The sequence below is a fragment of the Tamandua tetradactyla genome, chromosome 7 (assembly GCF_023851605.1).
Source record: "Tamandua tetradactyla isolate mTamTet1 chromosome 7, mTamTet1.pri, whole genome shotgun sequence".
In the NCBI taxonomy this organism is placed as follows: domain Eukaryota; kingdom Metazoa; phylum Chordata; class Mammalia; order Pilosa; family Myrmecophagidae; genus Tamandua; species Tamandua tetradactyla.
In genome coordinates this window covers 34,254,465-34,273,537 of record NC_135333.1, presented here as the reverse complement: position 1 = coordinate 34,273,537, position 19,073 = coordinate 34,254,465, and the positions used below count along the sequence as shown (strand labels likewise).

The following is a 19,073-nucleotide window of genomic DNA, read 5'->3' as shown; positions in this document are numbered from 1 at the left end:
CACTTCTAATCTGAGTAAACTCACTCAAGAAAATTGAAAATACAAGTCCACATAAAACCTTGCACACAAATGTTCACCGCATACAATACATAACAGCCCCAAAACAGAAACAACCCAAAAGCCCAACAGCTAAGGAATGGATAAAAAAATGTGGTATATCCCTACAATGGAACATTTATTTGACCATAAAAACTACTGAAGTATTAATTCATGATACAACATGGATGAACCTCAAAAACATGCTAACTGAAAGAAGCTAGTCACAAAGAACCCCTTACTATATGATTCCATCTATATGAAATGTCCAAAATAAGCAAGACAGAGAGTAGAGACTGGTGGTTACCTAGGGCTAGGGGAGGGAGGAGGGCTGGGTAGGAAATGGGGAGTGACTGTTAATAGGTACAAGATTTCTTTTTAGATGAAGGTGATCTAAAATTGATATAGCTATGGTTACACAACTGTGAATACACTAAGAAACAATTAATTATATACTTTAAATTGTATGGCACGCGAACTTTATCTTAATAGGGTATGTGAAAAAGCAGAAGTCCAACACACGCTTACAGGGATTCCTAGAAGCTGAGGGTCCACAGGCTGACGAAAGGGAAGGGATTCTGGATCCTGACGGTAAAGTGCCTCCAACGTTGGCATCAGTGCCTGTCGTAATTCTTCTGGTTTGAAAACTTTTAAGAAGAGTACATTTGAAGTTAGTTTCAAATAAGGAAAAGAAAAAAAATGTTCAGGTTGAAACTCTTGTATCTCAAGAATCACAAAACACCAAATTGGCTACATTACCCCCATGGAAATATCATTAAAGGCTCAATTCCCATTTCTAACTCCTGGAAGGGAAATAGTGCTGTCTGCTTCAGGCAGTACCAACAATACTCCAAGTCCAGTCACCTTAAATGAAACCTCTTCATGACTCAGCTAATTTTTCAATCAGAAATTTAGTTAAAACTTTGCCAAATAACATCAAAATCCAAAAGCTTCCAATACTTAAAGAAACTTCTCAAGATAACATAATAAAAAACACTGGTAAAGGGGGAGAGGTGCTATCAAACAGGATTAGGAAGTTCTCATTCATGACATCAGTATTTAAGTCAGAAATCAGAGCTGGTCTTGTCTCATAACTAAAGGAGTCAGAACCACTGAAGGAAATAATCCCTTGAGAAAAATGATTGATATTTTAGAATTCATGAAGAAGAGACACTATTTTAATGATAAATGTTAGGTTTAATTTCAATTAAGGTAAGGGCCTTATTATTTCTTCTACTTGGAAATTACTTTTACCTTCAGAAGGACATATTTGGTAGCCTTAAGACTTTTTTTTAAAAAACCTCAAGTTAGTAACAGAGACCATCAGGAGATAGAAATAGGGTAAGATGTTGGGTAATTGGAGCTGAAGGGATACAGACTGTGCAACAGGAGTGGATACAAAAACTCAGAAATGGACAGCACAATACTACCTAACTGTAATGTAATTATGTTGAAACACTGAATGAAGCTGCATGTGAGAATGATAAAGGGAGGAGGGCTGAGGACATAAATGAAATCAGAAAGAAAGATAGATATTAAAGATTGAGATGGTATAATCTAGGAATGTCTAGAGTGTGTAATAATAGTGAAATGTACAAGGTACAATTTAAAAAATGTTTTTGCATAAGGAGGAACAGAGGAATGTCATTATTGTAGGGTACTGAAAATAGATGGTAATTAATATTTTAAAATGTCACCTTCTGTGTGAGACTAAAGCAAAAAATGTTTGTTAAAAGATTTGTATTTTGACTGGTGCATTTCCTAGCGTAACTTATGTAGATAGTTGGATTGAACGCCATAAGTACTTGGAATCTCAGGTTGGACATGAGACTTTGCTGGTTTGTCCAGAGTGATGCCCCGGTGACTCCCAGAGAGTGATTTCATCAGTGAGTGGAAAATTATCTGCAAAGCCCCCTTCAGGGAGTGGTGAGAATGGGGAGAAATTCAACTTCCCCAAGTTGAATTCTTGATATTCTCACAAGCAGTGTGGACAACCAAAGCTATAGGCTGAGCCCCCAGTCTTGTGGTTTGTTCATCCAAAGCTTAACCCCACAAAGGATAGGTCGAGCCTACTTAAAATTTAGGCCTAAAAGTCACCCCCAGGAGAGCCTCTTTTGTTGCTCAGGTGTGGCCTCTCTCCAGCCAACACAACGAGCAGTCTCAATACCCTATCCCTCTCTACGTGGGAGACATGGCTCCCAGGGGTGTGGACCTTCCTGGCAACGTGGGACAGAGATGTTAGAATGAACGGAGACTCGGCATCAGGGGATTGAGAAAGACCCTAGAGTGAGCTGAGGCTTAGCATCAAGGGATTGAGAGGACCTTCTCGACCAAAAGGGGGAGGAGGGAAATGAGACAGGGTGTCGATGGCTGGGAGATTCCAAACAGAGTTGAGAGGTTATCCTGGAGGTTATTCTTATGCATCAAGTAGATATCATCTTGTTATTCAAGATGTAATGGAGAGGCTGAAGGGAACTGCCTGAAAATGTAGAGCTGTGTTCCAGTAGCCATGTTTCTTGAGGATGATTGAATAATGATACAGCTATCACAATGTGACTGTGTGATTGTGAAAACCTTGTGTCTGATGCTCCTTTTATCTACCTTGTCAACAAAGTAGTAGAACATATGGAATAAAAATAAATAATAGGGGGAACAAATGCTAAAATAAATTTAGTTTGAAATGCTAGTGATCAATGAAAGCAAGGGGTAAGGGGTATGGGAGGTATAATCTTTTTTTTTTTTCTTTCCTGTGTTCGTTTTATTTCTTTTTCTATTGTCTTTTTTATTTCTTTTTGTGAAGTAATGCAAATGTTCTAAGAAATGATGAATACGCAACTGAGTGTTGATATTGTGAATTACTGATTATGTATGTTGTTTTGTTTATTTAATTAATAAATAAATTAAAAAAAAAACAAACCTCAAGTTAGCGGGGTGGGGGATGTCATGAAAAAAAAAAAAAAAACACGAAACAGATGAGAGAAGTTTCTCTGTTTCAAAGAGAGATTCCTAATAGTAGGACAAGGGTTTGCTGCTGTCTACATTAAAATAATGCCTCAATAAATACAAAACTTACTTACTTTCAAATGAAAATAATTTTTAAATTAAACATTTTGGTATTAATGTAATACTTGTATATACATCACCTCCAAGAGATAGCACACTCACTGGAGTTATCTTGCCTGTGCTACAGCCACACGAAGCTCTACTCTTAAGCTAGTTACTAAATTAATTTTCATGGAAATGGCTTAAAGTTTACCACTTTATGCCAATCTGTGCTGTTTGCTCAGCTTGACCCATTAATTTCCAGCAGAATTGTACAAAGCAGAGTCTCTGAATCAGCCTGCCTGGGTTCATATCCCAGCCCAGGTACTCACCAGCTAAGTAACCTAGGGCAAGTACTTAACTTTTCTATGCTTCAATTTTCCCACTTGGAAAGCAGGAAATAACTTCATAAAGAATAATCTCATGGAGAAAAAAAAAAAAAGATACAATGCAGGTACATGGCACAGTGCTGGCACATACTAAGTGAAGAATAAATATGACTGTTGTTACTATTTTTTCCAGTGTTCTAGTCGAGGCTATTATTTAACAATTTTTTCTCTTATGAAAAAAGAGATCATTTTTTAGAGTCTGATAACAACCTATACCCACCCAACCCTGAAGAAATGATGAGTAGACTGACCCAGTGGTTGCAGCAAGTCAATATATCTAAAGCAAAGAAAAATTATTTTCCAGCATTAATAATGAGGACACCAAGCATAGGGCTCCAAGCTTAGTTAAAATGTAATAATGTTAGTCAATTTCCAATAACCAAGCAGCCTGATCCAATTCTACTAGACTTTGGTTTCTTCCTGAGACTTACTCTTTTTCTTGGACTGTCCTGGAGCTGGAGATGACTGGGTGGCTGAAATACTTGGCTGGTCTTCTTCCTCTTTTGTTTCAGTTTTTAATTCAGTGCATCTCTCTTCTGTCTCTATAGGTTCCACAATACAGTCTTCTGCTTTACTCTAAAAAGCAAGGTAAGACTTTTAAAAAAGCATTCCAAAGATATTCACCTGGAAAGTAATAAGGTCATCGTTATTATGTTATTTACTCTCCTGAGAACATATCAGAAAACCTTTCTTACATGGAAATCATTTAAACGAGACCTAAGCATCAGAATACTTTCCTGTAACATCAATTTTTTTTTTCTTTTTGCATGGGCAGGCACCAGGAATCAAACCTGGGTCTCTGGCACTGCATGTGAGAACTCTGCCTGCTGAGCTGCAATGGCCCACCCTGATTTTTTTTTAAATTGGGTTTCTAGATCAAGATCCTAACCAAACCAAAGCAGTAACTGCCCTACTCTCACCTCTGGAATATCATCTGGCTGAGTATCTGCTGGTTCTGGTTGATCCACTTCCATTTTAGCCTCCATTTTCACTTCCTGTGAAGGTTGCTTCTCAGGAATGGTTTGAGAATTCACTTCTGTGCTACTAGTCGATGGAGGGTTTGATACCTGCCCTTCAATGCTTACAGCTGGTTGGGAAAGCTGGGCAGAAAAGGGGGGGGAAATACAAAAAATTCACCAATTATACAACCAGATTTTAAGCTAAAGAACAGAATGACTACCTATTTCTAGGCTAGTATCATTATTTCCATTAATAGTGCTTTTTTATTCAGCCTATTTCACCCCTTTAATAAAGTAAATTATGCTTAAGAACAGGAGATTGAGGACTTCCAAATACTGGTCATCTGGTTGTATGTAAGACAGCCAATGAATGTTTCTTTGGTAGTTATTATTCTATTCTGTGGCAGTGTGAGGGTAGACAATTCAAAGATGACTGTCTCATAGGAGCTCAAATTTATACAGAAATGGAAGGAAAGAAAATAAGAATGACTATATATTTTTTCTGTTTTAAAAACTTTTCATGAGGAAATTTCAAGTGTCCCCAAAACTAGAAAGCATAATATAATGGACTCTCATGTTGAGTGGTTGTTTTGAATCATGTTCTAATGGCCTATTCCTCAGCATGTACTGAAGATGCAGTACTAACTGGCAATCTTTATCTTTTTCCTAAGCCTTCCAATATGAAATCTCATAATGAAAGGTTAGTAATTTCAGGAAAACAACCCTACGCAGAATAAAATAAAGAAGATGAATAGAGTCCTTTCTACACCTGTCCTTCTCCTTGACTGTCAGAGGCCAGGATGAGACAGGTGATGAGAACAGCATTTTAGGAGGTGGCTATGACTCACAGAACTTCCCAACATAACAGAACTAAAATGTTAGAATTAAATAATAAATCATTTAAATAAATAAATAATTAAACAATACGTATAATTAAGTATATAGTTCTAAGCCACGATGCAAAGTTCTACTAGTATGGATTCAAATATCAGATGAGAATTTGTATTTGTATTATATATGTGACAGCCTCATCACACAGGGAAGCTAGCAACAAGTTCTTCCAAGCCCATAGTTAAGAGTATTTTAACACTGGTTAACACTAGGCCACAGGGCTTCACTTTTTTTCTTGCACTGTATCTTGAAGTACTACTCAAGCTCAGACTGTTTTGAAAAAGAGTCTTTAATACATGTAAACTTCACATGGTGCACTAACTGATAAACTCATTAAGCAGCAGTGGGATTCTCTCCCAGTACATGCCTTCAGGACTCAGAACATACACAGCATGAAGCATATCGTCAAAGCCAGACCTAAACAAGTTTCCTTGAGCTCCTTTTAAGTTAGGTACTACATAGGAAGGAAAAAAAATCACTAGCTAAAAGGAGATTCAAGCCTAACTGGTAAAGCATTAAGAGATGAAACAACAGCAAAAATAGAAATAGCACAAAAGTAATGTAATATATTATAGTACAGTTTAAACAACTCCATCTCAACCCAAATCTCTGCTTACTGGAGTTGCAGGCTGAGGAGGCAGCAGTGGTGCTGTCGGGGTGGGAACAGAGGCTGCTGTACTTTGCTGTGAGAGTGGCTGTTGCTGGGGCTGGTCAGCAGAAGGAGCAGCAGGAAGTGAAGGCTGCACTTGGGGAGGAACTTGAGTTGGTGGTGGTGTAGGCGTCTGCCTTGGAGCAGGATGTAGAGCCTGGGACTGTGGGCCTGATGGCATAGCTGGAGGTGTAGGAACAGGGGCTGGAATTGTTGCTGGTGGCTGCTGAGCCCCTATGCTTGGAGGGGTGTGGTGAGGAGTGGGGGTTCGACTAGGCACAGGAGAGGGTGAATTCTGATGCAGAGTTGGCTGAGGAAGAGGGGGACAGTGAATGTGGCTCCCCTGAGACCCGGGAGGCATTATAGGAGAGTTCACTGGGCAGGAAGAACCGGACATTTGTGCCTGTTAAAAATGAAAAACAAAGCAAGAAGTCAATTCACAAAAGAACCAAAGAAATTTTCACATAGGTAGGTTATGGGCATTTAGGACATAAAGTGATACAACAGAAACCAGCAATGCCTCTTCTTCAAAATGTGTCAAAAATCCTGTTACAGAGATCATTTTCTTTGGACAATAAAATATAGTACTTAATTAAATAGACCTAAAGCAATTCAGTAGAGTGGCCTCAGCTACTGAAGGGTATGGGAATGGGGCTAGGACTTTCCTATGCTCTATTCAGCCATTTTTCCTTTTACACTGCATTCTCACTAAGAATTCATTTTCAAAAAGGTGTCCATCATTAAAAAAAAAGTTAAAGCCAGTAATTCAGCAAATTTCCTAGTCTGTTAACAACACCACTGCTATGCCACAGAGTATGTCTCTAAATATTTTATTAAAATAAAAAAGAATCATATGTTTTCACCAGATATTTGTTGCTACCCTTCCCTGTAAAAACTTGATCAAGAGAACTTTAAAAAGTAACAAAAACAAGTCAAAAATCCACTTGTGAGACATACTTGAGACACGGATGCCTGACCGCCGGACTGAGCCAAAGGCATATTCGATACATTCATTCCCTGTGCTGAGAATTGAGTCTGGGGAAGGAACTGGCTCTGACTGGAAGGCTGTTGCATGCGAGGCCCGTAGCCCATTGGCTGCAAAAAAGCAAAAGAGCAAAGCTACTTCATTATACTGTTACTCTATAGTTAGAATCACCAACTGTTCTACCTTGGCCTGTTGTCACTCAGTAAGCAGAGAAGGATAAAGGAAGAGACAATAGGCGAAGAAGGGAGGAAAGACGTTGCAGAAAGAAAGAAGGAAAAGAAAATGGTGGAAGAGATTCTCTGGCCAAGATAAGGGGGAACAGCCTCACAGTTTACCTAAGCCTAAATAACAAGACGCTAAGCCAACTCAGCAGGTGGACTCCCTCCCTCTCCTCTACTTTTCTCAGAGGTATAAATCTCCTTGGTAACATGGGACATGACTCCTGGGGATGAGCTGGGACCTGGCATTATGGGATTGAGAAAGTCTTCTTGACCAAAATGTGGAAGATAAATGAAACAAGATAAAGTTTCAATGGCTGAGAGATGTCAAACAGAGTCGAAGAGTCTTTCTGGAGGTAATTCTTTTGCAGTTTGTAAACAGCTCTTTTCAGTTTTAAGTGTACTGGAGTAGGTAGAGGGAACTACCTGAAACTGCTGAACTGTAATCCAATAGCCATGATACTTGAAGATTACTGAATAACTATAGAGTTTATAAGATGTAACTGTGAGTGTGAAAACCTTTTGACTGACACTCCCTTCATCCAGTGTATGGGTAGATAAGGAAAAGAAAAAAGAGACAAAAATTTAAATAAACAACAGGGAGGTACGGGGGTTATGGGATGTTTTGGATGTTCTTTTTTACTTTTATTTCTATACTTATTGTTTTTGGAGTAATGAAATGTTAAAATAATCAACTGTAATGATGAATGCACAGCTTTATGATGGTACTGTTAACTGATTATACACTTTACATGATTATATCTCAATAAAAAAACCCAATGAAGAAAAAAAAAAGAAGTAACAAGAGAGACAACTGCAAATTCTTGGCAATATACAAATGAATCTGGACGAGGAACACAGGTAATTGTTTCTGGGCATATTGTGTTATGTGAGGAGAGAATCTTTGCTAATGTTGGTCTTGGTACAGCACCAACTGCAAGACTCCAAAATAGGTACAAACAAGTAAAATCTAATATGTGGCCAAGCATGGTAGAGTTTATAGTCTACACTAGGCTTGCTACATTTTATTTCTAAAAATCGCCCTACACAAATCCAGGCCTTTTTTTTTTTTTTGAGGGAGGAGGAGGAGAGTGGGGAGTGGGGTACATGGGCTGGGAATTGAATCCTGGTCTCCCACATACCAGGTGAGTATTCTACCTCTGAACCATCAATCTGTGCACAACAGCCCTTTTAATGAAGTACCAAAGGCCAAAAACCTCATAAGCTAAGAAAGGCATTTGTCTTATAGATTAACATGAAGACTAGGACTCTTCTTTGAACACAGCAGATTAGCAGCAAGAAGTAATGCTGGTGGAACCGCAAAAAAGCCTCAAATATTGGACATAACAGCTTGCTCTAAAGGACAAGGTGAGGGTTGAGAACATGGAAAATATGACTGACTGGCTAAGAGTTTGCATAAGCATTAGGAAAATGCTCAGAATCCTCCAAAACCAGGTCAACTGACACCACTGCCCTTGCAAAAGATGAATGGTTCCCTCTTTGGGGAACCAAGGTTCTGGGCTTGGGAAGAGAGGTGACTGGCATGAAAATCTGCAGGCTGTTAACAGTGAGACCCAGAGGCAGGGAAGGATACTTTCTGATAGATCCAACAATATTATAAAAATTATACTATTAACTATAGCCATAGTTTATATTAGGGTTCACTCTTTGTGTTAGTGTTATCGACTTTTTAAACTATGAACGTACTAGTAGTTTGGATATAAATCTTTCTTTTACTATTTAGTTTCTATAAATTAACAGGTATGTGTTATACTGGATCCTATAGTATACGTTTTTTTAGATAGCAGATTTTTCCAATTAAAGCTGTGAACAGCTTTCATTCCATTAAATTACTGCTTATAAATCATCTCAATTTCCAGATCTGCCATAATTTAATCATGATGAATCCTATAATGTACGCTCGGGATATGGCCATTTATTGATAATAGATTACACGTAGCACAACATCCTTAGCATGAATATTTTCTCAAACTATATCCTCGTAGTATTTTTGGGGGGGTGTGGGATGTGGGGTGTGCATGGGTCAAGAACTGAACCTGAGTCTTCCACATAGCAGGTGAAAATACTACTGAATTTACCCTTGTAGTATTTTAATGATAATTTCTGTAGGACAAATTTTTAAAAACAGAAGTCTAGGATAAAAAGGTAAGCAAAAAATTAAGGATTTTAATATTTACTGCCTAATTGTGGTATACGATTTAGTTTTCTCCACGCCACTTCCTTTAAATAACTGTTTATCTTCATCTCCTGAACACATATACAATCATTTGATTATGTCTATATTAAGGGCCACATACAACACAAATGCAGAAAAAAAAAAGCGGTAAAGGATTAATCACTTAAAATTTGATGTTTAAACAAGTGTGAGATTTTTTGTTTATGGTGTATAAGCAAAGAAAATGGATTTTTAAAAAAGCCAAGGAGAGTCCAAATGGATTGATCACCTAAAGAAATCAAACTGACCGGGTTGAGAGTGCCAGGCTGAGCCAACTGTCCATGGTGCTGAAGGGGAGAAGTTTGCCGGGGTCCAATCGGTGGCTGAGCCATATTCATCTGGGCAAATTGATTCAAACCTGTGAATATGTGCAAATTAACAGATCTTAATACCTTCATGGAATTAGAAAATAAAGAACAAGTTCTTTTTACTAATTCTAAGTCATTTTAGTATGACAAATAAAGGAACCTGCTTTCAATTTCCTTACTGTAAATCAATGTTTCATTCACAGTTGCCATTGAAGGTCACCGTAACATATGGTTTCTTAATCAAATTTTTAAATCTGAAGTAAATTCTATATAGGCCAGTAGTTTGTAAATGGATGCTCAATCATTTAAGAAATCATCTGTCTCTTGATCAGTCAGCCAACCTGCTTTTCACCCTCCCTCCCTCCTTGGGCTCCAATTCTAAGATGCCTTCTGGTTTCTTACCCATATGATTATGATACTTGCTGCTGGCCCAGCACACATACTGGGGTGGTAAATTTGAGTTTTAGTACACTAGGGACCCTGTTAAAAGGACCATGGTTAAATACATGGATTTCCTTCACAACTTGCCAGATTGTGGAGTTATCCTGGGCATCATCTGGTTTGGCACACTGCCCCGGATCATAGTTGGGTCAGGTAGAGGACCATCTACAGTGAAAAAGAGAATTAGAAAAGCATCTTTTGAGTCAGCTGCTACAACCTTTAAAAAAACAACCCACAAAGTATCTTTAATAATACCTGGGAGAATTTAGTCTGAATCTCCAAAGAATAAATCTCTGAACTTGTCAATGAATTAATAAGGCAGTGCATAATATTGGCTATTTACTAGTTAATTCGTTAGGTCAAGAAAGTGGCTATAACCAGAACACTTGAGGTAATTTAAAAATTATGCTTCTGAAAAAATGAATAGACCTCTATTTATTCTTGGGATATACAGTGTGAAGAAGAGTGACAATGACACATGATATTCTCTGCGTAAGAAGTACAAAAGCTCCTGTGAGGGCCACTGAATTTGGTTAGTCAACCAATGACTATTGGTGTCTTACTGCACTGAAAGTCAGCGAAATGTCAAAGAAAGTCAGGAATTCACAAGACAGTTAAAATCTGTGGGCCACCATTTTCTAGAAGAGATTTGGGATCTAAAAATGATGCCAAAATATCAAGAAATGTTAAGTAGCATGGCCAGAAAACTTAAATATACTGTTAAGCTAGTATTTTTATTAGTGGATGAGTTATTTTCCTTGTGAAGGCAAAGCATCATTCATAAACAGTAATTATACAAGCTTATGTAAATTAATGACTTGGTTTAGATATAAATTCCCACCCCCCCAACATAAATATAACAAAAAGCACTTACTTGAAGTCATTCCTGGTTGCGGCTGCCCCATGTTAGGCCCTGGATTCATGTTAACTGGTACCAAGCCTGCAGCATTTGGCAGCATGTTTTGCTTCTGCAATCTAGTCCTTCGTTTTTCTTCTAGTTCTTTCTGGATCTTATAGATCTTCTCAGCTAAGAGGTGGTAGTATTCCGCCTTTTTGTATTTGGGAAATAAAATAAGAGAAATGAGGGGGGGAAGGGGACCTACCTTAGGTAATAGAAAAATGAACTATGAACAGTTTATTAGCTTCATTGAGAGAGTAAGCAATAACTAAAAGTGTGAAGAACCTAACTTATTTTCTTAGATTATTCCAAACATGAGTTCATGTTGACAATCATGTAACCAGCAGGCTTTATTCTGAATCTACACAGTAAAATATGACCTCTCAAAGTAGATTTAATAAATGCACACAGGATATGGAAGGAGTATGCTACATTTTGAAGAGCAAATTTAGAAAAGTTCAACTAATGTAGAGAAACTGGAATGCACTTAACATGAGAATATACTAAACAGTTGATTCACCATATTCTGGTGAAAACAGCACAGAGCTAGTAACAGCTTAACAATTTTCTAAATTGACAGGACAACCCAGAAAACAAAGTGCCACATGAGTGCACTGTATTAAGAGGAAAAGTTTAAGATGCTTGATAAGACACACTTAAAGAAAATTGCTGTTATCTTAACTGTGCTCAATGATCCTGACTATATAGAGAAAAGCAGAAAACAGATGCTCACTCGATTATTTGCGGATTCATACATGTCCCCTTCCACTTTTCGGGCATATGCAACGAGGTTTTCCATCCGTCTGTCTTTTAAAGCAGCAGGATCCGGAGTAGGAAATATGGCTTGAACACTGGGAACAGAAAAAACTACCACTGTAATAGCATATCATTTTTCCATCCATATCATAGAAATGTACAATCCTTTAAATTTTTCCTGATTAGTATTTTCTCATTTTTATACAATGAACACACTGAGTAAAAGAAAAAATAACAGGGACTGTGGTACACTCAAATATAAAAAAAAAAAACAATGTAAGACCAAAATGATACTGTCCCTTGCAGTGAACAGAGGGTTTTGCTGCCTAAAAATACTCTCCGGTACTTGTCATGCTAAATGTAGAACAAAAAATTTGTCAGCATCAACTAGCAACACCTTCAATTTCTTTACTCGCCTAAATTTACTTAGCTTGGATCAAGAAAAGTGGAGGGGGCAGAAATGCAAAATTCTGCTATAGTCCAAGTTTTACATTCTCTAATAATTCTCTACATAATGCTGGACTAGTATTCCGTAACATGATAAATGTGATTGTTGTTTATTTTATCATTTGGACATTCTGTGTTCGGTTATATAGTACTTTAAGGGAACTAGAAGGGGAAGATATCAATGAAGGTTAGAAGAATAACTGAAGTGGTAGAAAACAGGTAAGCTTCTAATAAATTTTTAAAGTCAAGTCAGATAATTGATACCCAAATAATCTATCTTCTCTGGCCATTACATAAAATTTCCTAACCAATTTAATTGTCACAAAGTAATGGTATGTTTTTGTTATTCTTTATTAATATATTTCACTAAAATCTAAGTTTCAACCTTGTGAAATGTCATTTCTAGTATCTTTTTAGTATTTCTAAATGAAATCCAAGTATAATTAGTTAAGCTAAATTAAGAAGCTAAAAGCTAGGCCACATGGTTCCAAGCCAATTAACAAACGTGGACAGAACAAAGGAGAGCCCTCTAATTAAATGTAGGTGAAAAGATTGCTCTCTCCAAGTAAAAATGCTGCATGTTGTTAAGAAGCATAAGCTCTGTAAACAGTGAGATCCAAACTCTATCTTCATTATCTTGAGTGCATTAACACTTTACAACTCGATACACCTCCACTCTTCCATCTAACAAGATAAAGACAGTTTGTCTGGTGCATGGCATAGCTTCACCTTCACAACAACTGGTCCGAAGGTATTTCATAAACTGTTATCTGTACATATGGAGGATGAGGAAACCAGAGATCACCCTAACTGATTCAACTTGTCATCATTATAAAAGCTTGACCAGGAATAACAGAAAAGGATTTTGCCATTGCCAACCCTTAATGAGATGATACCTAGTTTAATTTTTTAAAATGAGTTTTATAAAGGCAATGACACTAAAATATCACCAATATACCAACTATTAATTATATGCCTGGACTAGGAAGAAATAATAATTCATATACTGTAAAAGGAATGAAGTTCTGATACATGTGACAACATGGATGAACCTTGAAGACATGGTGAAATAAGCCAGCAGACACAAAAGGATAAAACTGGATGATCTCAGTGATAGGAGATCATCAGAGTAAGCAAATCCACCGAGTCAGAAACTAAAATACAGATTACCAGGGGCCAGAGTGGGTGTAGGAATGGGGAGTTAATGTTTAATTGATATGTACTTTGTTTGGGGTAATGGAAAAGTTTTGTAATGGACAGTGGTGATGGTAGCACAACAGTGTGTAACATCACTGAACTGTATGTTTGAAAGTGGTTAAGAGGGGAAATTTTAGGTTGTATATATGTTGTTAGAATAAAAAATTTTTATAAGTCATAAGACTGTTAATAACAATGAACCCTAATGTAAACTATGGACTGTAGTTATAATAATATTCTTTCATCAACTGTAATGAAGGTACAATAATGAAAAGTGTTCTAACAGGGAAAACTTTGTGTGGGAGGTATACACGAAATGTATTTTCTGCATTTTTTTGTAAACCAAACCTTCTCTTAAAAAAATATATATATATTATCAAGGTGGGAAACCTAACACTACCTCATCAAGATTAACGCTGTAACATGGTAAATTATGTTGATAGTGTGTACTCATGATATGAAATGACAAAAAAGTTATTTCTAATCTATGGTCTTCCTTCCCAAAAGCCGTAGCCCCAGTTTAATCATGAGAAAAACATCAAATTTTAATTGAACAGATACGACACAAAATAACTGTTCAATATCTTCAAAACCAGTAAGGTCATCAAAAACAAGGCTGAGAAACTGTCACAGCCAAGAGGAGCTTATAATTATGATATCTAAACATAATGTGATATCCTAAATGGAATCCTAGAACAGAAAAAAGACATCAGATAAAAACTAAGGATATATGAATAAACTATAGGTTTTAGTAAAAAATAATGCATCAATATTGGCTCATTAATTGTGACAAATGTACCATACTAATTTAAAATGTTATTAACAGGGAAAACTGTGTATGGGGTATATGGGAACTCCCTGCATTATCTTCGGTTTTCTATAAATCTAAAAGTTTCTTTTTGATTGACTGCAAAGGGGCATGAGGAAACATTTTGGGATAATGGAAATGTTCTGCATGTGATGGTGGTGGTTATACATGTATCTATTTGCCAAAATTCATTCAATTCTACACTTAAAATTGGTGAATTTGTATTGTGTGTAAATTATACCTTAATAAAGATGAATAGAAAGGAAAAAAAGGTTTAAGAAAAAATAATTAAAATCATAGGAACAGACAAATTAGCAGCAACAGCTAAGCTATGGAAACACTAATAATACTCCTCTAGTGGGTAAATGCACCGCAGGATCAGAAGCATATTCACATAACTCTTTATGAGTAAGATATGCCCACAATCTTACAGTTTGTGAACAAGGTGATTTCGAAGATCCTGAGTAATATCTTCATGCCATGGTTTCCGAATTCCAGTACTTGATGGTTGAGCTGCTGTTGGCATAGGACCAAGGGAGGCCACACTGGCATTTTCACTCATCATTGGGCTTCAAAAAAAGGAGTCATAAAATAGTTTTAAAATAGTTACAAAATGAAGGGTAGGAGAAAGATCTAATTTAAATAGTTATGACAATGGTTATTGTGATGGATCCAATACACTATGGGGAAACTGTATCATAAAGAAGTCTAGCTAAAAAGGGGGTGTAACCAGGTATTTTGAAAATATGTGTACTTATGTGAGGGAAAGAGATAATATCTCTGGGTGGAGAGAAGGATGAAGTTTTGTGTATTATAAATTAGACAAACTGTAACTATGACACAGAGAACCCCTTTGGCAACGGATGAATTTGTAAAACTGGGATAGAGTCATTTTTTAAGCAGCTGCAAACTTGCAACTTCCTATTGTATTAGGAAAGTGTATTTACAACCCAGAAAACTGCCACATTTCAAGTAAGCCTATGGAGACTAAAAGATATCTTACTGTCTTCAGTCATCAAGGGTTCTTCTAACCAAGGAAACTAAATAAAAAACTCAAATCAGGAATTTAGTATTTGAAACATGACACGGCACAAACCAAGACAAAACTTACTTTTGAGAATTTATGGCTGAATGCAACATCGTGTCAGAAAGAAGACTGGGTGTTTGAACCCCTACACCTCCATTTACCCCCATAGGACTAGCACCTAAGTTAAAACAAAAAACACAACAAAAGAGGATATTTTAAATAGTAACAATAATTTAATTAAAAGAAAAAGAAGGAAAAGCTGTAAAATTATTAGAAGAAAAATCACAGGAAACTTTTATCCTTTCAAAGACCCAAAACTCAGAAGCCATAAAGGACAACATTTATACATTTCAGTTAATAAATACAAAACACCATAATTTGTGAAGAGACAAATGACAAATTAGAAAAAAAAAATTATCAACACATATATAAATGCTAATACATGAAGTGTGTTAAGAAATTGGTAAGAAAAACATAAATCATCCAATAGGAAAAGAACAGAAGTTCACAGAAAAATAACTTTAAAAATATATACTTAAATGCACTTAAAGTTAAAAATAAAACAATCTATTTTCCATGCATTTAATTGTCAAAGACTTTTTAAAAATTTTAGAATACCAACTGTTTTGAGAAGGGTATGGAGTAAGAAGCATTTTCAACCAAAATTCATATAGCTATGTAAACTGACAGAAAAACTCTTGGGAGGGTTACTTGTCAACTGTTAACAAATAAAAAAGAATTTGTAGACATATTCTCTGAGGAGTTCCACCTCTGATAATTTGTCTTACAATTACACAGGTAGAGACACTTATGTGATGATGCTAAAGGAACAAAAAGCTAGAACCAAAATGGTGTATTAATTTGAACTATATACATGCACGTTTTCATTACGCAGAAAATTTATTTAAAGCCATAGGAACCCAATGAAGACAGATGAGAGTTTGAGCAGAAAACATGTTTACTGACTACTCCACTCTTTTTAAATGGCTTGAATAGTTCTATGTGCATGTATTCCAAAAATTTTAATGAATGTCTTTAAAACTAAATACAACCGAGAACAATATTCACACTAACCAGGCTTTCCATGTGGTTAAAAAAAAAAACATTTTGTTTGATACAAAAGTCTATTAATATACACCTCAAATTATTTTAGCTAAAAGCAAAAAACTTCCCACTAAAATGCATATAATTTTCTAAATCTGTAATCACTGTTTAGTGAAGAAAAATACTGTTGCTTTCTTTCAGCTAAGCTTCCTAAATGCTTAGGCAGAACTTTCCTTCTAACAGCAACAGGCAAGCTCCTTGAAATGGAGTTGCTAGATGTCTTTTTGAAATGTCGTGTCATCCACAATTCTGCATCTGTCACTGTAAACACTCCATGTGTAGATATTCCTTTTTAGAAAAGTTATTTGTTTGATTGAAGGCAAAAATAATGGTACAATTGGTAAAAGAAAAAATTATTACACTGTTTTATGAAGCTGCTTATCTTACTGCTGCTTATCCATCGCATGGCACATGAAAACCCAGCAAAATATTCCAAAGTCTCCAGGTCCATTAATATGCAGCATATGACTGCAAGCATATTTATGGAATAAGGAGGAGTAACTTTACACAAGCTAGTTTTTAAGAGCACAAGAGTGAGCATTCACTTTAGAATTCAAGAATGTAGGAAGTCAGATATTACTGCCACTGACAGAGACTCAGTCAGAAAGAGGAAATGAACACAAAAAGAATTAACAGAACCTGAAAAATAGCAAGAGAGTTGTCCTTGTTTCCTAAGACCTAGGAGGGATCCTATACCAATAAAACCTTAATTGGAATACTTGAATTCAATAGGAATGAGAAGATTGAGAATATGGTCAAATGTGGTCACTGACAAACAAAAAGTTCTAATTTTGAAATAAGATCATTTGTTCAACTGCCATTGTCCATCACAGATTCCTAAAACTTATAACTGAGAAAATTCCACCATTACAGAAGACAGATCTGTAATCCCAAACAGGAATTGTTGCATTCCAGAGAACCACTGCTATAAATGTTTGCTTAGTCTCTACATCCTACCCAGTGCAACACACCTCAAGAAAAGATGGTATGATATAACCATGTTTTTTCTAAAGAAATGACAATCTGGAGACATACACTAGAGAGCACAGTGATTGAATAAGTGATATAAAACCTTTACAAGAGAGTACAAAATAAAACAGAGAAACAAGTTTCTGATAACAGTTCCAGAATTTTCCTAAGAAAGCTGAAAGATATTAAGTTAACCAATGATTTGACTAGCAATAAAAAGAGACAGCAAGGAAACTATAAAGGCTAAAGGCAAACAGGACTCCTAAGAAATATTTATGCTGAACTATTAAAACTTGATTTACATACAACCATTACCTATGACATATTTGTCCCAAATCTAATTATAAGGAAACAATCAGAAAAATCCGAATTACAGAATAATCCACTAGACAACTAACCTGGACATATCAGAAGTCAATGTATAATGAACATAAATAAAGGTGGAATGACTTTTAGATTAAAAGAGACAAAAGATATCTAACAACAAAATGAATGTAAAAACTTTAATTGACTTTGGGAGACAGAGGGAGAAATTTGTATATAGTTTATCATATGGCACTATTGAATTAATGCTAAATTTCTCAGATACATAATTAGTTTTCCATGGTCTTGGCAGGTACTTCAAGAACAACGTAGGGTTTAGATTTTATAGGTGGCAAGTATCTACGACTGTGAATCGGTAAATAAAGTGTGGTATACAGACTATTCAGTCATTGAAAGGAATGAGGTTCTCATAGATGCTACAGTATAGATGAACTTTGAAAACATTATGGTAAGAGAAATAAGTCAGACACAGGACAATCAGTGTATGATTCTACTTACATAAAATATCTAAAAGAGACGAAGAGACAGAAAGAAGAGTAGAGAGTACAGAGGCCAGGAGGAGGAGGGAAATGGGGAATTACTGCTTGGTTACAGAGTCTCTGATTGGGGTGATGTAAAAGTTTTGGTAATAGATGGTAATAATAGTTGTAAAACACATAATTTATGCCAGTAATTGATCTGTACACTTAAAAATGGTTAAAATAGCAACCTTTATGTTTTATATAAATATTATCAAAATAAAATAAAAAATGAATGATATGGTAAGACCTGAAATCTCTATAACCACTTGAAATAAATCTTGGAAAAACATCAAAGATATTTTGAGTTTGAGTAAATGGAAATGCATACAAATAAAGTACTTCTGTTATAAATGGGATAAAAACCTTATACTGTAGGGGGACAAACCACCATCTCATTCATGGAATTAGCCTTACAAACCTGAACTGAATTTGAAGTACCATCCTAAAAAAGACAGCCAGTAGGAAAAAAAAAAATGAAAATAGAATGGTCTAGTATTTCAAACTTACAAGAGACATGAAAAGGTTAAGAAAATAAATGCATCACTCCTAATTTGGTTATTTAACAACTGGGTACATTTCTTCATTATATGGTACTAGGCTAAGGACAAGTGGCAACAACAGGGCCATGCTTCTAATTATTAACTACTAGAGTACAAAATTATTATATTCCTAGAAAACGTCATTTAAGTTATCTGAAAAAACCACTTATACTTAAAAAGCCCTGGTCCAAACATCACCTAAAAGTAGAAAGTTTTGGTTAAAACTAATAAATTGCTTAAAGATTTTTAACTAAAATGAAAAAGAGGTAGCATGTTCACAATATGCAATAAATACTTTCTTATAGTAATTTAAAACTACCTTAAAGACT

The 19,073-nt window shown here is 35.9% G+C and overlaps 1 protein-coding gene and 1 long non-coding RNA gene across 5 annotated transcripts in view; one reads left to right on the top strand and one right to left on the bottom strand.

Moving 5' to 3' along the window:
• Positions 1-19,073, bottom strand: part of EP300 (EP300 lysine acetyltransferase) — a 76,410-nt gene that overhangs the window by 19,274 nt on the left and 38,063 nt on the right. For 2 of the 3 annotated variants that reach the window (XM_077168958.1, XM_077168959.1), the window contains exons 7-17: positions 15,372-15,465; positions 14,692-14,829; positions 11,786-11,903; positions 11,029-11,203; positions 10,242-10,319; positions 9,654-9,763; positions 6,924-7,061; positions 5,935-6,369; positions 4,388-4,567; positions 3,899-4,043; positions 565-683 (exon numbers count right to left, since the gene is read on the bottom strand). In XM_077168958.1, the coding sequence (XP_077025073.1) occupies positions 565-683; positions 3,899-4,043; positions 4,388-4,567; positions 5,935-6,369; positions 6,924-7,061; positions 9,654-9,763; positions 10,242-10,319; positions 11,029-11,203; positions 11,786-11,903; positions 14,692-14,829; positions 15,372-15,465 (1,730 nt within the window). The remainder of the gene's footprint in view (positions 1-564; positions 684-3,898; positions 4,044-4,387; positions 4,568-5,934; positions 6,370-6,923; positions 7,062-9,653; positions 9,764-10,241; positions 10,320-11,028; positions 11,204-11,785; positions 11,904-14,691; positions 14,830-15,371; positions 15,466-19,073) is intronic. The other variant, XM_077168961.1, reaches the window with a different exon arrangement.
• The window catches only part of LOC143691035 (uncharacterized), a 132,520-nt gene that overhangs the window by 105,554 nt on the left and 7,893 nt on the right, over positions 1-19,073 (top strand). The window contains exons 4-5 of one of the 2 annotated variants that reach the window (XR_013179313.1): positions 4,016-4,055; positions 8,419-8,537. This is a non-coding gene — a long non-coding RNA (uncharacterized LOC143691035). The remainder of the gene's footprint in view (positions 1-4,015; positions 4,056-8,418; positions 8,538-19,073) is intronic. The other variant, XR_013179314.1, reaches the window with a different exon arrangement.